The following is a 15,150-nucleotide window of genomic DNA, read 5'->3' as shown; positions in this document are numbered from 1 at the left end:
TTATGGTTAAATGCACTTTAATACATTGATCTAAATGGCAGTTATAGTGTAGGTGGCAAATAGAGACAAGCATTCTGAGCAAAACAAAGAAAACCACATTCAGAAATGTTTAAAACTCATGCCTGATAGATATTCTGTAATCACATTACATGTCCCACATAATGAAGGATTTTAACAGTTGCATTTGTACCAATACACAAACATGTCACAGCAGTTGCAGATCATGGAGCTTACTGTTGTTGCTTGTCCCATTGCAATCCAAAATCCCAGTCTTGATCTACAAAATTTGCAAACAAGGAGAAATAACTTAAAATGCTTGCTAATTCAATCAACCGTGCAAGTTCTTTCCGTATTTCAAGAAAATAATTTATTATAAATAAAAAGGAAAAAAGAAGAGTGAAAGAGGGAAATGAAATAGCACCTTCTCGATAACATCTGCAGTGCCTGAAAATTCTTGCAATTCTTTTTTTAGTCGTTCAACACGAGCTCTCATGACACGTTTATGTTCTTCTGCCTAAAAAAACAAGGATTTGTTCAGAATAACTTAACCAGTGCTCAAGAATCCTATCTCCTCTAAACACAATTAGTACGTTCTCTTTCCTTTACAAATCCCAACTAGAATCAGATTTTTATCATCCCAAAAAGAACTAAATGTGACCTATCGCATTGATGGATTATAAATATAATATTACTTAGCAATGTGGTAAATGTTACTTGTGCACAACAATGTGACATGCAGTAAGGGAAATGCACAAGCAATGCTGTAAATGTCAAAGGAAATGCAGTAAATGTTGATAGCTTGATAAACATTGTTGAACCTCTTTGGCTTAAGCTTTTGGGACCAGCAGTGATCTAACATTGTACTAGAGCTCAAGTTGGGGGAGGGTTAATTTCTAGTACTGCTAAATATTGCCTATGATATGATGGAGATCCATGATCTGCAAACACCATGTGGTGCAGGATTTGTGGCTATTTATATATAGAATGGCTCCACACACACACAAAAAAAAAATTGTCACTTCAAAAAAATTCATAAATAACTTGGTTCCGTAAAAAATGCTGAAAATGTTTTCAATCATTTGTACGTGCTACTACCATATAAAAAGTAAATGATGGTTGTCAATTAATACTATACAGCCTACTCACCATTTGTAGCACACCCCTTAAACTTCAAAAAAAATCATAAATAATTTGGTTCTGTAAGAAATGTTGAAAATGTTTTCAATCATTTGTACACGCTACTACCATATAAAAAGTAAATGATGGTTGTCAATCAATACGATACAGCCTACTCACCATTTGTAGCACACCCGTTAAGTGTTGGATCTCATTCTTCTTCACTGTCGAAACATTCTGCCAAACATCTCCCACATCAGTCCTGCATTTGAGATGGTCAAAATTGATAAATCCACTGCATCAAAAATAACTTGCGCACACACAAAAAAATAATAATAATGTAGGAGTAGAGAAGAGAGAAAAAGGCATGACCAGGATGAAAACAAACAAAATATAAACCTACAGAAACAACCAAAATTTGAAGAGTTTATACACTTCAAAAATAAGAACACCTTATTTTGTGACATATATGATATAAAAGAATACAGGAATGAAAAGTACACAACAGGAGGCACTATGGCCCTATTTGGTAGGGCTTATTTCCAACTTATTTCAGCTTTTAGCTTAATTTAAGCTATTTTGATGTGTTTGGTTCAGCTTAACAATACAACTTATAGCTTTTTGTAAGTCAAAAATCAACTTATTCTTTGAGTGGGGAAAGAGAAGCTTAATTTATAAGTCAAAAATCAACTTATGTTCACAGTTATAAGCTATAAGTTTTTAAGGTATAAGCTATAATCACTTTCCCACAGCTCTACCAAACGGGACTTATGTAACCATCCAAGATTTAATATATATGTGCTCAAATTGAAAAGTTCTTTTAACCTGTTTCCACCTATAGTAATTTTAGATACAACTTTGTGATAGACATGCCAAACTGGCTTCCAGTTTCTGTTATTAGTAACTTCTATGCTAGGGTTCATATTTTGTAGTTGACACCCTTGGAACGTCTTACTCACTTATATCAGATTCTAAGCTTTCAAGTTTCATTGACCTTACACAAGCTAATTTATTATAAAATTGTGGTTTAAGGACACACAGAGTAATGAGGATTTTGCTAATAGAACAAAGATGTAGGATGAATAAAGTGGCAGCTTGCTTTCTGAGTGTCATGTATTCAGTATGTATGTAACAATTAATTTGAAGGAATTATGTTATATTACAACTACAATAAATGCTGGCAGACAAGATAAGCATGGCTGAATGGGTTGCAAGAGAAAAAAGGACATAGCTAAAAATGCAGATGTTCTGACGAAGTTAGGTAGCATTAATTGGGAACAACATAATTAAAGAAAAACAAAAAGGACATGGAGTTGATGTAAGCAAAGACATGGTTGTCAATGGTTTAAGTGAATCCAAAGCTCTTAGACAAAGCACAATGTAGAAGCATGCAGAGTAAAAATCAAAAAATTGAAAGAAGCTTGTTGAGCTGAGTATTCATATCATAAAAAGGACATGTCCATTAAACAAAAGAACCACAAAGAACATAGGGAAAGCAAAGACTCCCAATCCCTTCTGCATAGTTCTATACACAAATTATTTCAACGGCAACAATCTAAATCAGCCAGTTTAACGCCTCCTATTAGTTTCTTTCTAAATACACTCAACAAAAAAATAAATAAATAAAAAAATAACAACAACAGTAGTATATGTGGTGATGAACTCCAACATCCAGATCATCATGGCTTACCTATTATTATATTTCCATTAGCTGGTAACAGATATTTACACGCCATGAATGATGTGTAGGTATTAGGTATTAAAGGTTTGCCGGTAGTGGAGCTCTGGGAAGATAGTGGGTACTTCAATGGTTGGAGATCACTGGAGGAGACTACCAAGGCAACCTTAGAGATAGAAAGGGTGGCCGTGAAGAACCTTAAACACTTAGTTATGGGGTTGCTAGGCACAAGATATGCAAGTACTGTTATCTTGCAGTGTTCTCATTATGTTGTGTCGCTGCATGCATGATACCCTTAAATAAGTTTTAGTATTGGAGCCCAAGCAGGACAGGTGGTGAAGAAATTTCTCCTCAGCAGGACAGGTTGGTGACATCAGCCCTGCTGTTGTGTCCTATGCTTTGGACCTTGGGAAGGTTGCATCATAGGTGCTGGCAGAGGTAGATATGAAATCTTGGGAGGTGTATCACAACATGCAGCAGGCATGAGTAAGGTCAACATCTGCTCTCTCTAAGATTGATCAAGGAGGAGATGTCTTCCCTTGGGAAATAGCCACGCCACCTTGGCAAACCCGTGATCCTAGCCTCCAATCCATAATCCTTCGATGATCACAAGCAATAATGCCTAGGCCTTGCTCCCAACCTAGGTTGCCAAGTGATGGCTGTGAGAGTAGTGAGCAAAGTGATCCCAACTTCGGGAGTGAGTGCGTAGGGGAGACATGGGTGAGCCAAGGGCCAGACTATGTTGCAATGGAGCAGATGTGGTCACTCCCGAGTGTTCCCTATAAGAATGAGGTATGAAGGACCATGGTGAGCGGAAGCTCTAGGTGAGCCATGGAGCACCAGAGCCATGGTGTTGCCAAGCAGGTTATGGCTGAATGGTGAGCTTGGCTCTGCCGCATATGCTGTGAGCCATGCATTAGGCTCTTCATACTTTGACTCGTTTACTTTGGAGTATTTGCCTACTAGAGCAGCAGCCATGCTAGTGAGCTGAGTATCCAAAAATGATGGTGTGTAAGCCCCCACTTAGGCTAGGCATACAACCCTAGTTAATCCTGTGATAACACCGTGGTGCCTCGGGGGTCTACCACATGGAGGTATGGTGATAGTGATGTGACACCTGTAGGGCTTGCCACATGTCGGGCATGGTAACCACATGATGAAATAAGTATTTCAAACCAAACAATATATTTTCTCATGCCAATCAAATTTCTGTAAAAGAAATAAATGATGCACAGCTTATGAATCATAAATGAAAGCATGTTGTTGAGCTATAAAAATCACCAAGCATGTATGTACCAAACAACAGTCATGGAAAACAGAGATGCCTACTTATCAGAACACAAAGAGTCCAGGCTCTGTTCTTCCACAAGTTGATCTACAGTATCAAGAATGGTGCCTGCCTGCAAATTTTAAAAAACACACACACACAAAGAAAACCAACACATAGACTAGCATGATTAAAACACTGGCCAAAGAAACTAAAATTATATAATTTTTGCCAAATACCAAAACATCATAGGAAACTAAGTGGCAGGTCAGTTACCTAACTAATTAAATTTGATTTCTCTATGTGATGCACAATCATAATGGCACGCGAGAAGGCCTAGTAGGACTTCAAGTTCAGTTTCATATTTGGATTTTACTGCTCATTCTGTTCATTATCATGGAATTTTAGTAGGAACTAGGAACTTGCACTTCTAACATGGTTCTCCACTAATCAAGTAGCTTTCTAGGTATTGGTAGTCAAGTCAAATAAATTATTTGTCATCCCAAGTATTTCTCAGGAAAAGAATTCTCCCAAAATTGAATTTTCCAATTAATAGTACAAACTTCATTCTAACTTCTAAATTTTAAGCCGAGCTTCAATGAAGCTGTCAAACATCATCCACATTTGGATTGAACTGAAGCCTAGTCAAGACTAACTTAAGGTGATATCAAACATATAGATGTTCTAGTGTCAGCTCAATTACACACAAAAAATGTACCTTTTATAATGAATAAATAAATAACCTAGACAGTTTTACTTATTTTATCCTTTTGATGCCCATGGTTGATAAGGCCTTCATACTCATTTTAGAGGGTATCAGTTTGCTTCTCTCTCAATGTCTATGAGAAGTTACGTTCTTATATCCTGGTGGTTAGGTAGGTAAATATTCATTTTCACTTTAAAATGCATGGAACCATCTGTGAAACTTCAAGTGATAGAGCCATAATACCGTTACGATGATATAGAAGGCACACCTGTGTCTCAAGACATATTGACTCAAATTCATCCTGTGAATAAAAGGACACAAGTTAGTAGTCAACTTACAGCTTACAAATTGGAACTTATGATCACGTTGAATCAACTCTAAAGTCTAATGTGTACCACATCATAATTTATTCATAGTTATTTCTATTAACAAAACGACTGCTGGAAGCATAACTATTTCTCTTTCTGCATAAAAGATATACCAAGAAAAGAAGAAATGCTTACAGTTGCAAAATAACTCAAATGACCTAAGCAGGATAATCCAAGGCATGCTAAACAACACTAGCAATGCATTCTAATGATGAAAATTAAAAATTAGAGAGCTCCATTACATCTAAGTAGCACAGACCTGCACAGACATTGACTGCACATTGTAGTTGTTACATAAATACTTTGATATCTATACAAATTATATCATACCATATATAACTTTGATATATTTGGTTTCTACGTTAACAATTCCATAACATGGAATATGAGACATCATTTACCTTCTTCTTTTTTTATAGTAGTACCACTTCTCCCATTCATTTTTTTCCTAACATCGTTCTTTTCCCATATCAAAAAGTGCCTGTTGCTATCTTGACTTAAATGTGTACATTGTCAAATTCTCTTAAAAGAAAGGAAATGATCTGACACTTTGCGCATGTTTAATCTAGTTGCTATTAGCGTCAGAAAAATGCTCCTATAAAGAAGTGTTTGTACTGCATCGGTTATCTGATGGGAGATCTAGAAGTTTCAACAAAGTACCAGAAAGTTTGAAGTATTTTAATGTATGACATGTTGCAAGTGTTGGATACAATTCCAGAAATGTCCAAGAAGTGTCAGAGAAGATGGATCCCCTTGAATGATGCATTTAAATAATAAAGAAAGGATGCACTTAGAAAATATGAGGAAGAAGAATTCCGAAAATATGAGGAAGAAGGAATATATTTTTGTTATATTCAAAACTTCTTATCTTACAAGACCAAATGACACTCCTTATATAGGAGATATTACAAACATCATTATAACCCATTATATGCCACTTACATATTATATATTACCACTATCTACCACTATCATATTATATACATGCCACTATCTACCACCAACACCACTATCATATTCTATACATGCCACTATCTACCACCAACACCACTATCATATTATATACATTAACACAAATTTCCAGCACTCCCCCTCAAGCTGGTTTGAAGATATCTTCCATAGCCAGCTTGCTAGTCAGCTTATCAAATTGCTTCTTGTGTAGTCCCTTCGTTAGCACATCAGCTAATTGTTCACCTGTTGGAAGGTAGGTCATACAGATTATGCCAGCATTGATTTTCTCTTTGATGAAATGTTTATCCACTTCTATATGTTTTGTGCGATCATGTAGAACTGGATTATGAGCTATAGATATAGCTGCTTTGTTGTCACAATAGACCTTCATAGGTGTCGGGTGAGAAAGCTTTAATTCTTCAAGAATTCTTTTAATCCACATTACTTCACAGATTCCATGGGCAACAGCTCTGAACTCTGCTTCTGCACTACTTCTAGCTACCACATTCTGTTTTTTACTCCGCCATGTAACTAGGTTCCCACCTACAAAGGAGCAGTATCCGGATGTTGATCTCCTGTCTGTAACACTTCCTGCCCAGTCTGCATCTGTGTATACTTCAACTTGAAGATGTCCATGTTTCTTGAACAGTAAGCCTCTCCCTGGAGTTCCTTTCAAATATCTTAAGATCTTATAAACGGCTTCAAAGTGCTCTGCCCCTGGTGAGTGCATGAACTGACTTACCATGCTGACTGCAAAGGCAATATCAGGCCGCGTATGAGACAAGTAAATCAATTTCCCTACAAGTCGCTGATATTGTTCCCTCTCTTTAACTTCTTCAGCCTTAGCAGCTTGTAACTTCAAGTTAGGCTCGATCGGAGTCTCCACCATCTTACAACCAAGCATACCTATTTCTCCAAGGAGATCAAGAACATATTTTCTCTGATTAACGAATATACCTTCCTTGGATCTTGCAAATTCCATTCCGAGGAAATACTTGAGGGCTCCCAGATCCTTAATGTGAAATTCTTTTGCGAGTTTCTCTTTGAGGGCTGCTAACTCTGCTTCATCATTACCAGTTAAAACGATGTCATTAACATAAACAATCAAAATTGCAATTTTACTGTTTTTTGAATGTTTATAAAATATTGTGTGATCTGCTTGACTCTGCGAAAAGCCACAACTGATAACTGCCTTCCCAAAGCGTTCAAACCACGCTCTTGGTGATTGTTTAAGTCCGTATAATGACTTGTTCAATCTGTATACTCTGTAGCTTCCAAGTCTCTGCTCAAATCCCGGCGGTAGGCTCATGAACACCTCCTCTTCAAGATCACCATTGAGAAATACATTTTTAATGTCAAGTTGATGTAGAGGCCAATCTGAATTTACTGCAAGAGATAACAGTACTCTGATGGAATTTATTTTAGCAACAGGAGCAAACGTCTCCTGATAGTCGATCCCATAAGTTTGAGTGAAACCTTTAGCCACCAGTCTCGCCTTGTATCTCTCAACGCTTCCATCTGCGTTACATTTTATCGTAAACACCCATTTACACCCAACTGTTTTCTTGTCTTTGGGTAGATCAACTATCTCCCAAGTACCACTTCTCCTTAAAGCATTCATCTCTTCCATGACTGCTAATTTCCAATTCGGATCATCCAATGCTTCCTGTATATTCCTTGGAACAAACAAGTGTGAAATCCTAGATGTGAAAGCTCTATGGTTTTTAGAGAGTCTTTGATAGGAGAGGTAATTTGCAATAGAATGTTTAATGCAATTTCGGACACCTTTCCTAATTGCTATAGGAACATCAAGGTCGGAAATAGAAGGAATAGGATTACCTAAAATTTCGATGCCAGAACTCGGGTGGACATTCGGGTCATTAGGATGGACATTCGGGTCATTATTCCTCAGATGAAATCGCTTCCTAGTATAAACCTGAAGCTTAGGATTTAGATCATTTTGTAGTACTTCTCCCCCTAAACAAGAATCTTCTTGACTAGGCACCATAGAACTTGGTTCTCCCAAGTGATCATTATCAGACAGATGTGATTTTTGTGTAGGATAAATGACATTGGGGAGCGGGATAGAAATATCCCAAAAACGATCTTCTACTCTACTTGTCTCCCCCTGAAGAGAAGTGTTGGGAAAATAGGATTTTGTTTCCACAAATGACACATCCATACTCACATGAAATTTCTTGGTTTGAGGATCGAAACACTTATACCCCTTTTTGTTTGAGGAATAACCCAAAAAAACACATTTTATAGCATGGGGGTCAAGTTTTGAACGAAATTGACTGGGAACATGAACATAGGCAGTACATCCAAAAACTTTGGCGGGTAAATCAGAAAACAACCTCGTGTCAGGAAAAAAAGTTTTGAGACAATCAAAAGGTGTTTTGTATGTTAACACCTTTGTAGGCATCCTGTTTATCAAATAAGAGGCTGTTAAAATTGCTTCACCCCATAGATATTTAGGAACATGCATGTAAAACATTATAGCACGTGCTACTTCAAGTAGATGTTTATTTTTTCGTTCTGCAATGCCATTTTGTTGAGGGGTATCCCGACATGTAAATTGATGAAAAATCCCCTTTTTTTCCAAAAACTCACCCAACTGTTCATTGAAATATTCTGTTCCATTATCAGAATGTAAAATACCAATTTTGGTTTGAAATTGGTTTTCAATCATATTGTAAAAATTTGTGAATAAATTTTTCACGTCAGATTTTTTATTCATCAAATAAATCCAACATAAGCGGGTATGGTCATCAATAAATGTAACAAGCCATCTTTTACCAGAAAGAGTAGTGATTTTAGAAGGGCCCCAAACATCACTATGAATCAAATAAAAAGGTTTGGAAGCCTGGTAAGGTTTTGGCAAATAAGTAGAGCGATGAAATTTTGCAAAAATGCAACTTTCAAGAACAATCAATCCCTTTAAATAATTCTGGAAATAAATATTTCAGATAAAGAAAACTAGGATGTCCTAGCCTATAGTGCCATAGCATTATTTTTTCTCGAACAGAGATTGAACTAGTACTATTAAAGCTCTGAGCTTTTTTATTACTAACAGGTACTTCATCAAAGTAGTAAAGACCTTCAAGCATCCTAGCACGCCCAATCATCATCCCCGAGTTCTGGTCCTGAAATTCACAATGGGATTCAAAAAATGTAACACGACAATTAGAATCCTTAGATAGTTTACTGACAGACAAAATGTTACAGGCTAAGTTGGGGACGTGAAGAACAGCATTGAGATTAATTTTCTCAGTTAGTTTAATAAATCCTTTTCCTGCAATAGGTGAAAAACTACCATCGGCTATTCTGATTTTGTCACGACCAGAACAAGGGAAATAGGTACTAAATAAATGGGAAAAACTAGTCATGTGATCGGAGGCACCGGAATCTATGATCCACGGAAAGAAGTTTAGGCAAGAGAAGGCTTTAGGATTTCTACCTGTTTGTGCCAACAAAACACTAGGAGTACCGGCTGAGGAGTTGGATTTTATCAGCTTTAAGAGTTGATCAATCTGCTCTTTGTTGAAGGGACCTGAATCAGCTTCATTAGCGGTAGGAAAGCCACAATTCTTCTCTCCTTGTTTGCTGCTTTTCCAGTTGATAGGTTTGCCATGGATCTTCCAACACGTTTCGCGTGTATGGCGAGGCTTGTTGCAAAAATCACACCAGACCCGTGGCTTATCATCAAACCTGCGCTGGTAATTTGCAGCCTTGTTGGCCGCAACATCGCTAATTAAAGCAGAAATTCCAATTGATTCACCAGTACCTTTTTTCTTAAGCATGACGCTCCTTCGGCTCTCTTCCCTTCTGACTTCGGCAAATACTTCGCCAATGGATGGGAGAGGAGGTCTGCCAATAATTCTTCCTCGCACTTCATCGAACTCGATGTTGAGGCCGGCAAGAAACTTGTAAATACGGCTGTCTTCCACAGTTTTCTTGTGGTGGTTGCAGTCGTCAACCGATTTCCATTCGTATGTGTTGAAGATGTCAAGATCCTGCCACAACCTTTTCAACGAATTGAAATATTTGGTGACGGAATCATCTCCTTGACGAATCTCTCCCAACTTCAAAGTTAATTCGAAGACTTGAGATTGATTTCCTAGGTCAGAATACATCTGACTAACATTATCCCACAATTCTTGTGCAGTAGTATAGCACATGTAATTAGAGCTTATATCCTCCTCCATGGAATTGGCCAACCATGTCATAACCATGGAATTTTCAGCGTCCCAACTGTCGAACAGCGGATCATTAACAGCAGGAGCCTTCTTGTCACCAGTGATGTAACCGATCTTTCCTTGCCCACGGATATACATCCGGACAGATTGTGACCAGCGGAGAAAATTATCACCATTTAGGCGGATGGTGGTGATTTGGATAGAGTGAGAGTTGGACGTTTTCACCGGAATGGCAGCGGCAGGGGTTGAAGTGGTTTCGGACGTGACTTCCGACATGGCTATGACGGTTTTAGAGCTGCTGTGTTTTTTGTTGCTCTGATACCAACTTAGAAAATATGAGGAAGAAGAATTCCGAAAATATGAGAAGAAGGAATATATTTCTGTTATATTCAAAACTTCTTATCTTACAAGACCAAATGACACTCCTTATATAGGAGATATTACAAACATCATTATAACCCATTATATGCCACTTACATATTATATATTACCACTATCTACCACTATCATATTATATACATGCCACTATCTACCACCAACACCACTATCATATTCTATACATGCCACTATCTACCACCAACACCACTATCATATTATATACATTAACACAAATTTCCAGCAGATGCCCTAATAGAAGCAAATGTGCAATACATTAGGACAAAACAAGAAGTGGAATGAAAAATGTGTACCTCTATATTTTCATGTAAAGAATTAAGAACCTGAAAAAGTAGACAGCACAACATGGTATATTAGTCCAAGCTAAATTTAAAAGGGAAAGTAGAAGATATTTAAAAGATAAACGATGACAACAATGCCTCTTTTAATGCGGTGCTGAAAATCTATATTTATAAACTAAAGCTACAGGGAAAAGATGAGATCTTCAAAGCTTATTTAACACCATGGGTTTTTCGCTTTGCTTCCTTCTTCCAACCCCAAAAACTCCAATGCTTTTGAAGCAACCTCACAATGCAAAAGGAGATGATTAATAGACTCATCCACTTTTTTCAAATGCAACACCAATTGGGGAGCACCTTTGGCCCCCACTTATCAGTAGTCAGTATCACTTCCAAGGCTACAGTCACGTTAAGACACCTCAGCTGCTAGATGATCTTGCAAGGGAAGACAATGTGTGGCCTGGGGCAAGCAAAGAAGCTTATAATATGACCTCACTGCAAATTTTCTGGTCCTGTTGCCCCTCCATGATACAACATCCACTCTGTCACCAAGGACACCATTAGATAATGGGTTTCATGGTGGTTCAAGTTAAAGAAATCTTGTGGGTTTATTTAATTTTTTATTTTTTATTTTTTTGTGGATAAGAGTAGGAGGAATGCTGCAAGGTTATACGAATATGGATTAGAATTTGCTTGCTTGCAGATGTGTCAAATTGCTGGATGTTCAAAAACCCAAATCGCTGGAAATTCTTGACAAATTAAGGTTTTAGGTACTAAATTTAAGAATAGGAAGTAATGGAAACGATAGGGATCAATAACAGCCTCTATTAAGGGCTATTCTACAGTTGCAAATACTAAGATGTGAAAACTGAAAAGTAAGTATTTTGATAGAAGAAGATAGGAAAAAAAAGTAGGGAAGAAAAAGAAGAATCTAGAAAAGCCACCTTGTATTTCCTTACCTTAGGAGTCTTCAGGACTGAAAAAGTTTAAACCTACTGAACTTAAGGCCACATTTTTTTTTATTTTTTTATTTTTGATAAATTGAACTTAAGGCCACATATAAAGACCTGAAACATAACATTGACCCACAATATGGCTGATGAACCGTGTCAAGCAATCCTGAAATTACCAATAAAAAACCCTAAAGCCGGATAACACATAAGTAAAACCAAACCAGCATCAAATAACTTATAACAGGCATAAAATGAGACCCAAATTGACCTAAAACTAGATTGGATGAGGCCCATAGGCACAAACCTTTACAAATTCCAAACTTTCACTTTCTAGTTTGCATTCTCTACAACATGTATCTCCCTATTCTCAAACAATGTTAGCAATCTCTCAACTTGAACAAGAGCTCTGCAATTTCAATATTTTCTAAATTGGGACATTTCAAAGAATGATAACATTAAATTAATACCCAAGATGGTATATGGCACGGAAAAAATACCAAAAGCTACAATAATTTAATGATATGAAATTCTCAAAAGTAACCACTTCAGAAAATAAAAGACATCAACAAATATAAAAAACGCTATAAAAGTCAGGAAACAAAATACATACCTGAATAAATAGCCGATGGAGAGCTTCTTGCTCAGCATTAGTAAACCTCCCAAATGCTTTAGAGATTTCCTATTGAAATGAATATAGCATTCACAAACAAACATTTCATAAAAGAGCTTTATGATACTAGCTGAGTGCAACATTCATGCACGCTACTACACTAGTCAATCCTTCAATTAGATTTTTCCTTTTTCTATAAAACCAGTACCACTACAATGTATTTGCCAAGCACTATAATTCAAAATCATCTGATTTCCACAAACTTTATAAATGTTATTACAGTTTTATTGACGCGGTGAACGACAATATTTTACCTTAATAGGTTAGGCTACAAGGCACTGACATGATACCCTTGCTGAAACATATTCCATTATAATATTTACCTGCATACATCTTTCTTTCTAGTTGTGGATGCTATAAAACCTCTTTCATTTCCTTGGCTTATTGTTCAACATTCAATACCTTTTGCCCTTAAGATCTTGTGTAATATTTAAAATAAATCAATTCCCACATTCAATTGACAAAGCCTCGAAACTAGTCAACACCGGCAACACAAATCTTTATTCACCATCAGTTGTGTAGTACAAACTCTTCCATAAAATCATAGATATCAAATCTACTCTCACACCCAAGATTCTCTTTTGCATCCACCATGTAGTTGTGGCACTTTCAACTTGAGTATCCCATATGTACAACATTGCAATTAAATACTCTAAGCGCATAAGCATCTTCATTGTCAAGTAGGAGGTATGGCCAATTCTAAAATACTTCTTTAAAAGCAAAAAGTGACTCAAAAAGAAAAAGAAGAGGAGGAGAAGATGCTCATGTGGATACGATTGGAAAATGAAAAGCAGTCTGTATCTAGCATTAATCACCTCTTTTGAACATGTCATTGGCAGAGAACATATGCCCAGCTTAAACGATTTTTTCAATTTCAACTGTCGTGATCCAGGAAAAGGAAGTAGGCCTGTTCTCTCCATTGGATAAAGTAATAGGTGCCAAGATATATTTCAGAACTGCCAGACAGAATGAAAAAGGTTAAAGAGTATGAGGAGATGCATGATAATATTCAAGAAAAACAAAAACAATGCCAAACACTAACTAGTGCACCAACAAATATACTAAGACACAAGACATGAATGTGGGATCCACCACTTAACATGGGACCCATTTAAGATTTTGTCTAATTAAATTTTACCAAACAGGCCCTAAATTTTACCAAATAGGCCCTAAATTTTACCGAACGGGCCCTTACACTGTGTTTGGTTGGGAGATTTGAGAAGGAATTTGGAAAGAGAAAGGGAAAAGGTAGGTGAAATGTGAATAAAATATACTTACATTTTACCTAATTTCACACACCTTTTCCCTTTACTTTTCCAAATCCCTTTCCAAATCCTCCAATCAAACACGGCACTAATGTCTGTGAGATTATTGATTTTAAAAAAGAAAGCCAAAGGAAACTACACACCTACAAATCCTATTAGCAAAAAAAACTGCAGAAGAACTAGATGGGTTTAAAAAAAATTCCCTGAAAGTGATCCCGGGACATTACAATAGCTAATCCGAGGCATACTTGATATTAGAAAAAATCACAACTCAAAACAGTATGCACCAAGTATTGGGAAAGCAAAAACCACACCCCCATAGTCTGAGGTTTCAACAAAATGGGATTAAAGAAGAGGAAGACAAATCAGACAATTGCATGCACCCAAACAGGACAGCACCCATGCAAACAAGCTGTATATTTCAATATTTACTACACCCTTGTACAACCCCCAATACTCCAATTCAGACAACAAAATTCAAAAACCTATCAACAGATGAGAGTACACCAGCTAGTTATGATCAGAACATTAGCAATTTTTTTTTTTTCACCAATATTTCAATATTGCAAATCAAATGTAAATTTTCATTTTATAGTGTATTAGAAATTTTGATTCCATTAATCAAATGTAAATTTTATACAAAACGCGGATAATAGTAGCTCGAGATTGACAGAGAGCACTTCTGAATCAACTATACAGCCAATTAACCCATCATTCTCAGTGAAGCTATATCATCATCATCATCATATATACATACGTGTGTACGCCAGGTTACTTTGTTGCATTTGAGTCACAATGTCAAGACACTTGTTTTTCAATTATATCATCAATTTCACATATATGACCTTTCAATTTGCGTTTCAAGCCCCCAAACTTCGAATCACACTATAGAGACAACAAATAGAGAGAGAGAGAGAGAGAGAGAGAGACCAGCGATGATGATGATGATCCCTGACCCATCCGCCTTCAGGATCTGACTAACTCCCGACCCAAGCCTGGTGTGAGAGAGAGAGCGGGAGGTTGACAGGCAGGCGCGTCTGTGTGTTTGGGGCGGGTGGATGGATTCTTGTCAGAAGTAATCAACGAATCGGGTTTCAATTCGGATCTGAAGTCACTGGGTGTGTTTGGTTTGGTTTTGAGGGATAAATTTTAAAAAAAAAATTGAGAAGTGTGTTTAGAAACTTTTTTGGTTTGTTTGGTTTTATATTTTGGAGATAGTTTTGGAGTATAGGAGTTTGATATGATTTGATATTTTGTTGTAGTAAAGTGATGTGTGTGAGAGAAAAAGTGATTGAGAATGAGA

At 36.9% G+C, this 15,150-nt stretch overlaps 1 protein-coding gene across 6 annotated transcripts; it reads right to left on the bottom strand.

Annotated features, from left to right (window-relative positions):
• Positions 1-15,146, bottom strand: EMB3006 (embryo defective 3006). 6 transcript variants are annotated; one of them, XM_028210310.2, is made up of 9 exons: positions 14,778-15,146; positions 13,398-13,538; positions 12,523-12,591; positions 10,975-11,004; positions 5,036-5,068; positions 4,124-4,194; positions 1,297-1,378; positions 422-514; positions 1-277 (listed from the first exon to the last, which is right to left on the bottom strand). In XM_028210310.2, the coding sequence occupies exons 2-9, from the start codon at positions 13,500-13,502 to the stop codon at positions 206-208; spliced, it is 555 nt and encodes a 184-aa protein (XP_028066111.2). In that variant the 5' UTR covers positions 13,503-13,538; positions 14,778-15,146; the 3' UTR covers positions 1-205. The 6 variants fall into 6 exon arrangements, with proteins under 6 accessions (XP_028066111.2, XP_082757939.1, XP_082757940.1 ...); XM_082901813.1 differs by having other exon boundaries at positions 14,605-14,800; XM_082901814.1 differs by lacking the exon at positions 10,975-11,004 and having other exon boundaries at positions 14,778-15,074.
• Positions 15,147-15,150: the final 4 nt, after the last annotated feature.

This window comes from Camellia sinensis, chromosome 13 (assembly GCF_055761805.1).
Source record: "Camellia sinensis isolate YWXY chromosome 13, ASM5576180v1, whole genome shotgun sequence".
Taxonomy (NCBI): Eukaryota; Viridiplantae; Streptophyta; class Magnoliopsida; order Ericales; family Theaceae; genus Camellia; species Camellia sinensis.
The sequence above is the reverse complement of the archived record's forward strand: the minus strand, read 5'-3'. Positions and strand labels throughout refer to the sequence as shown.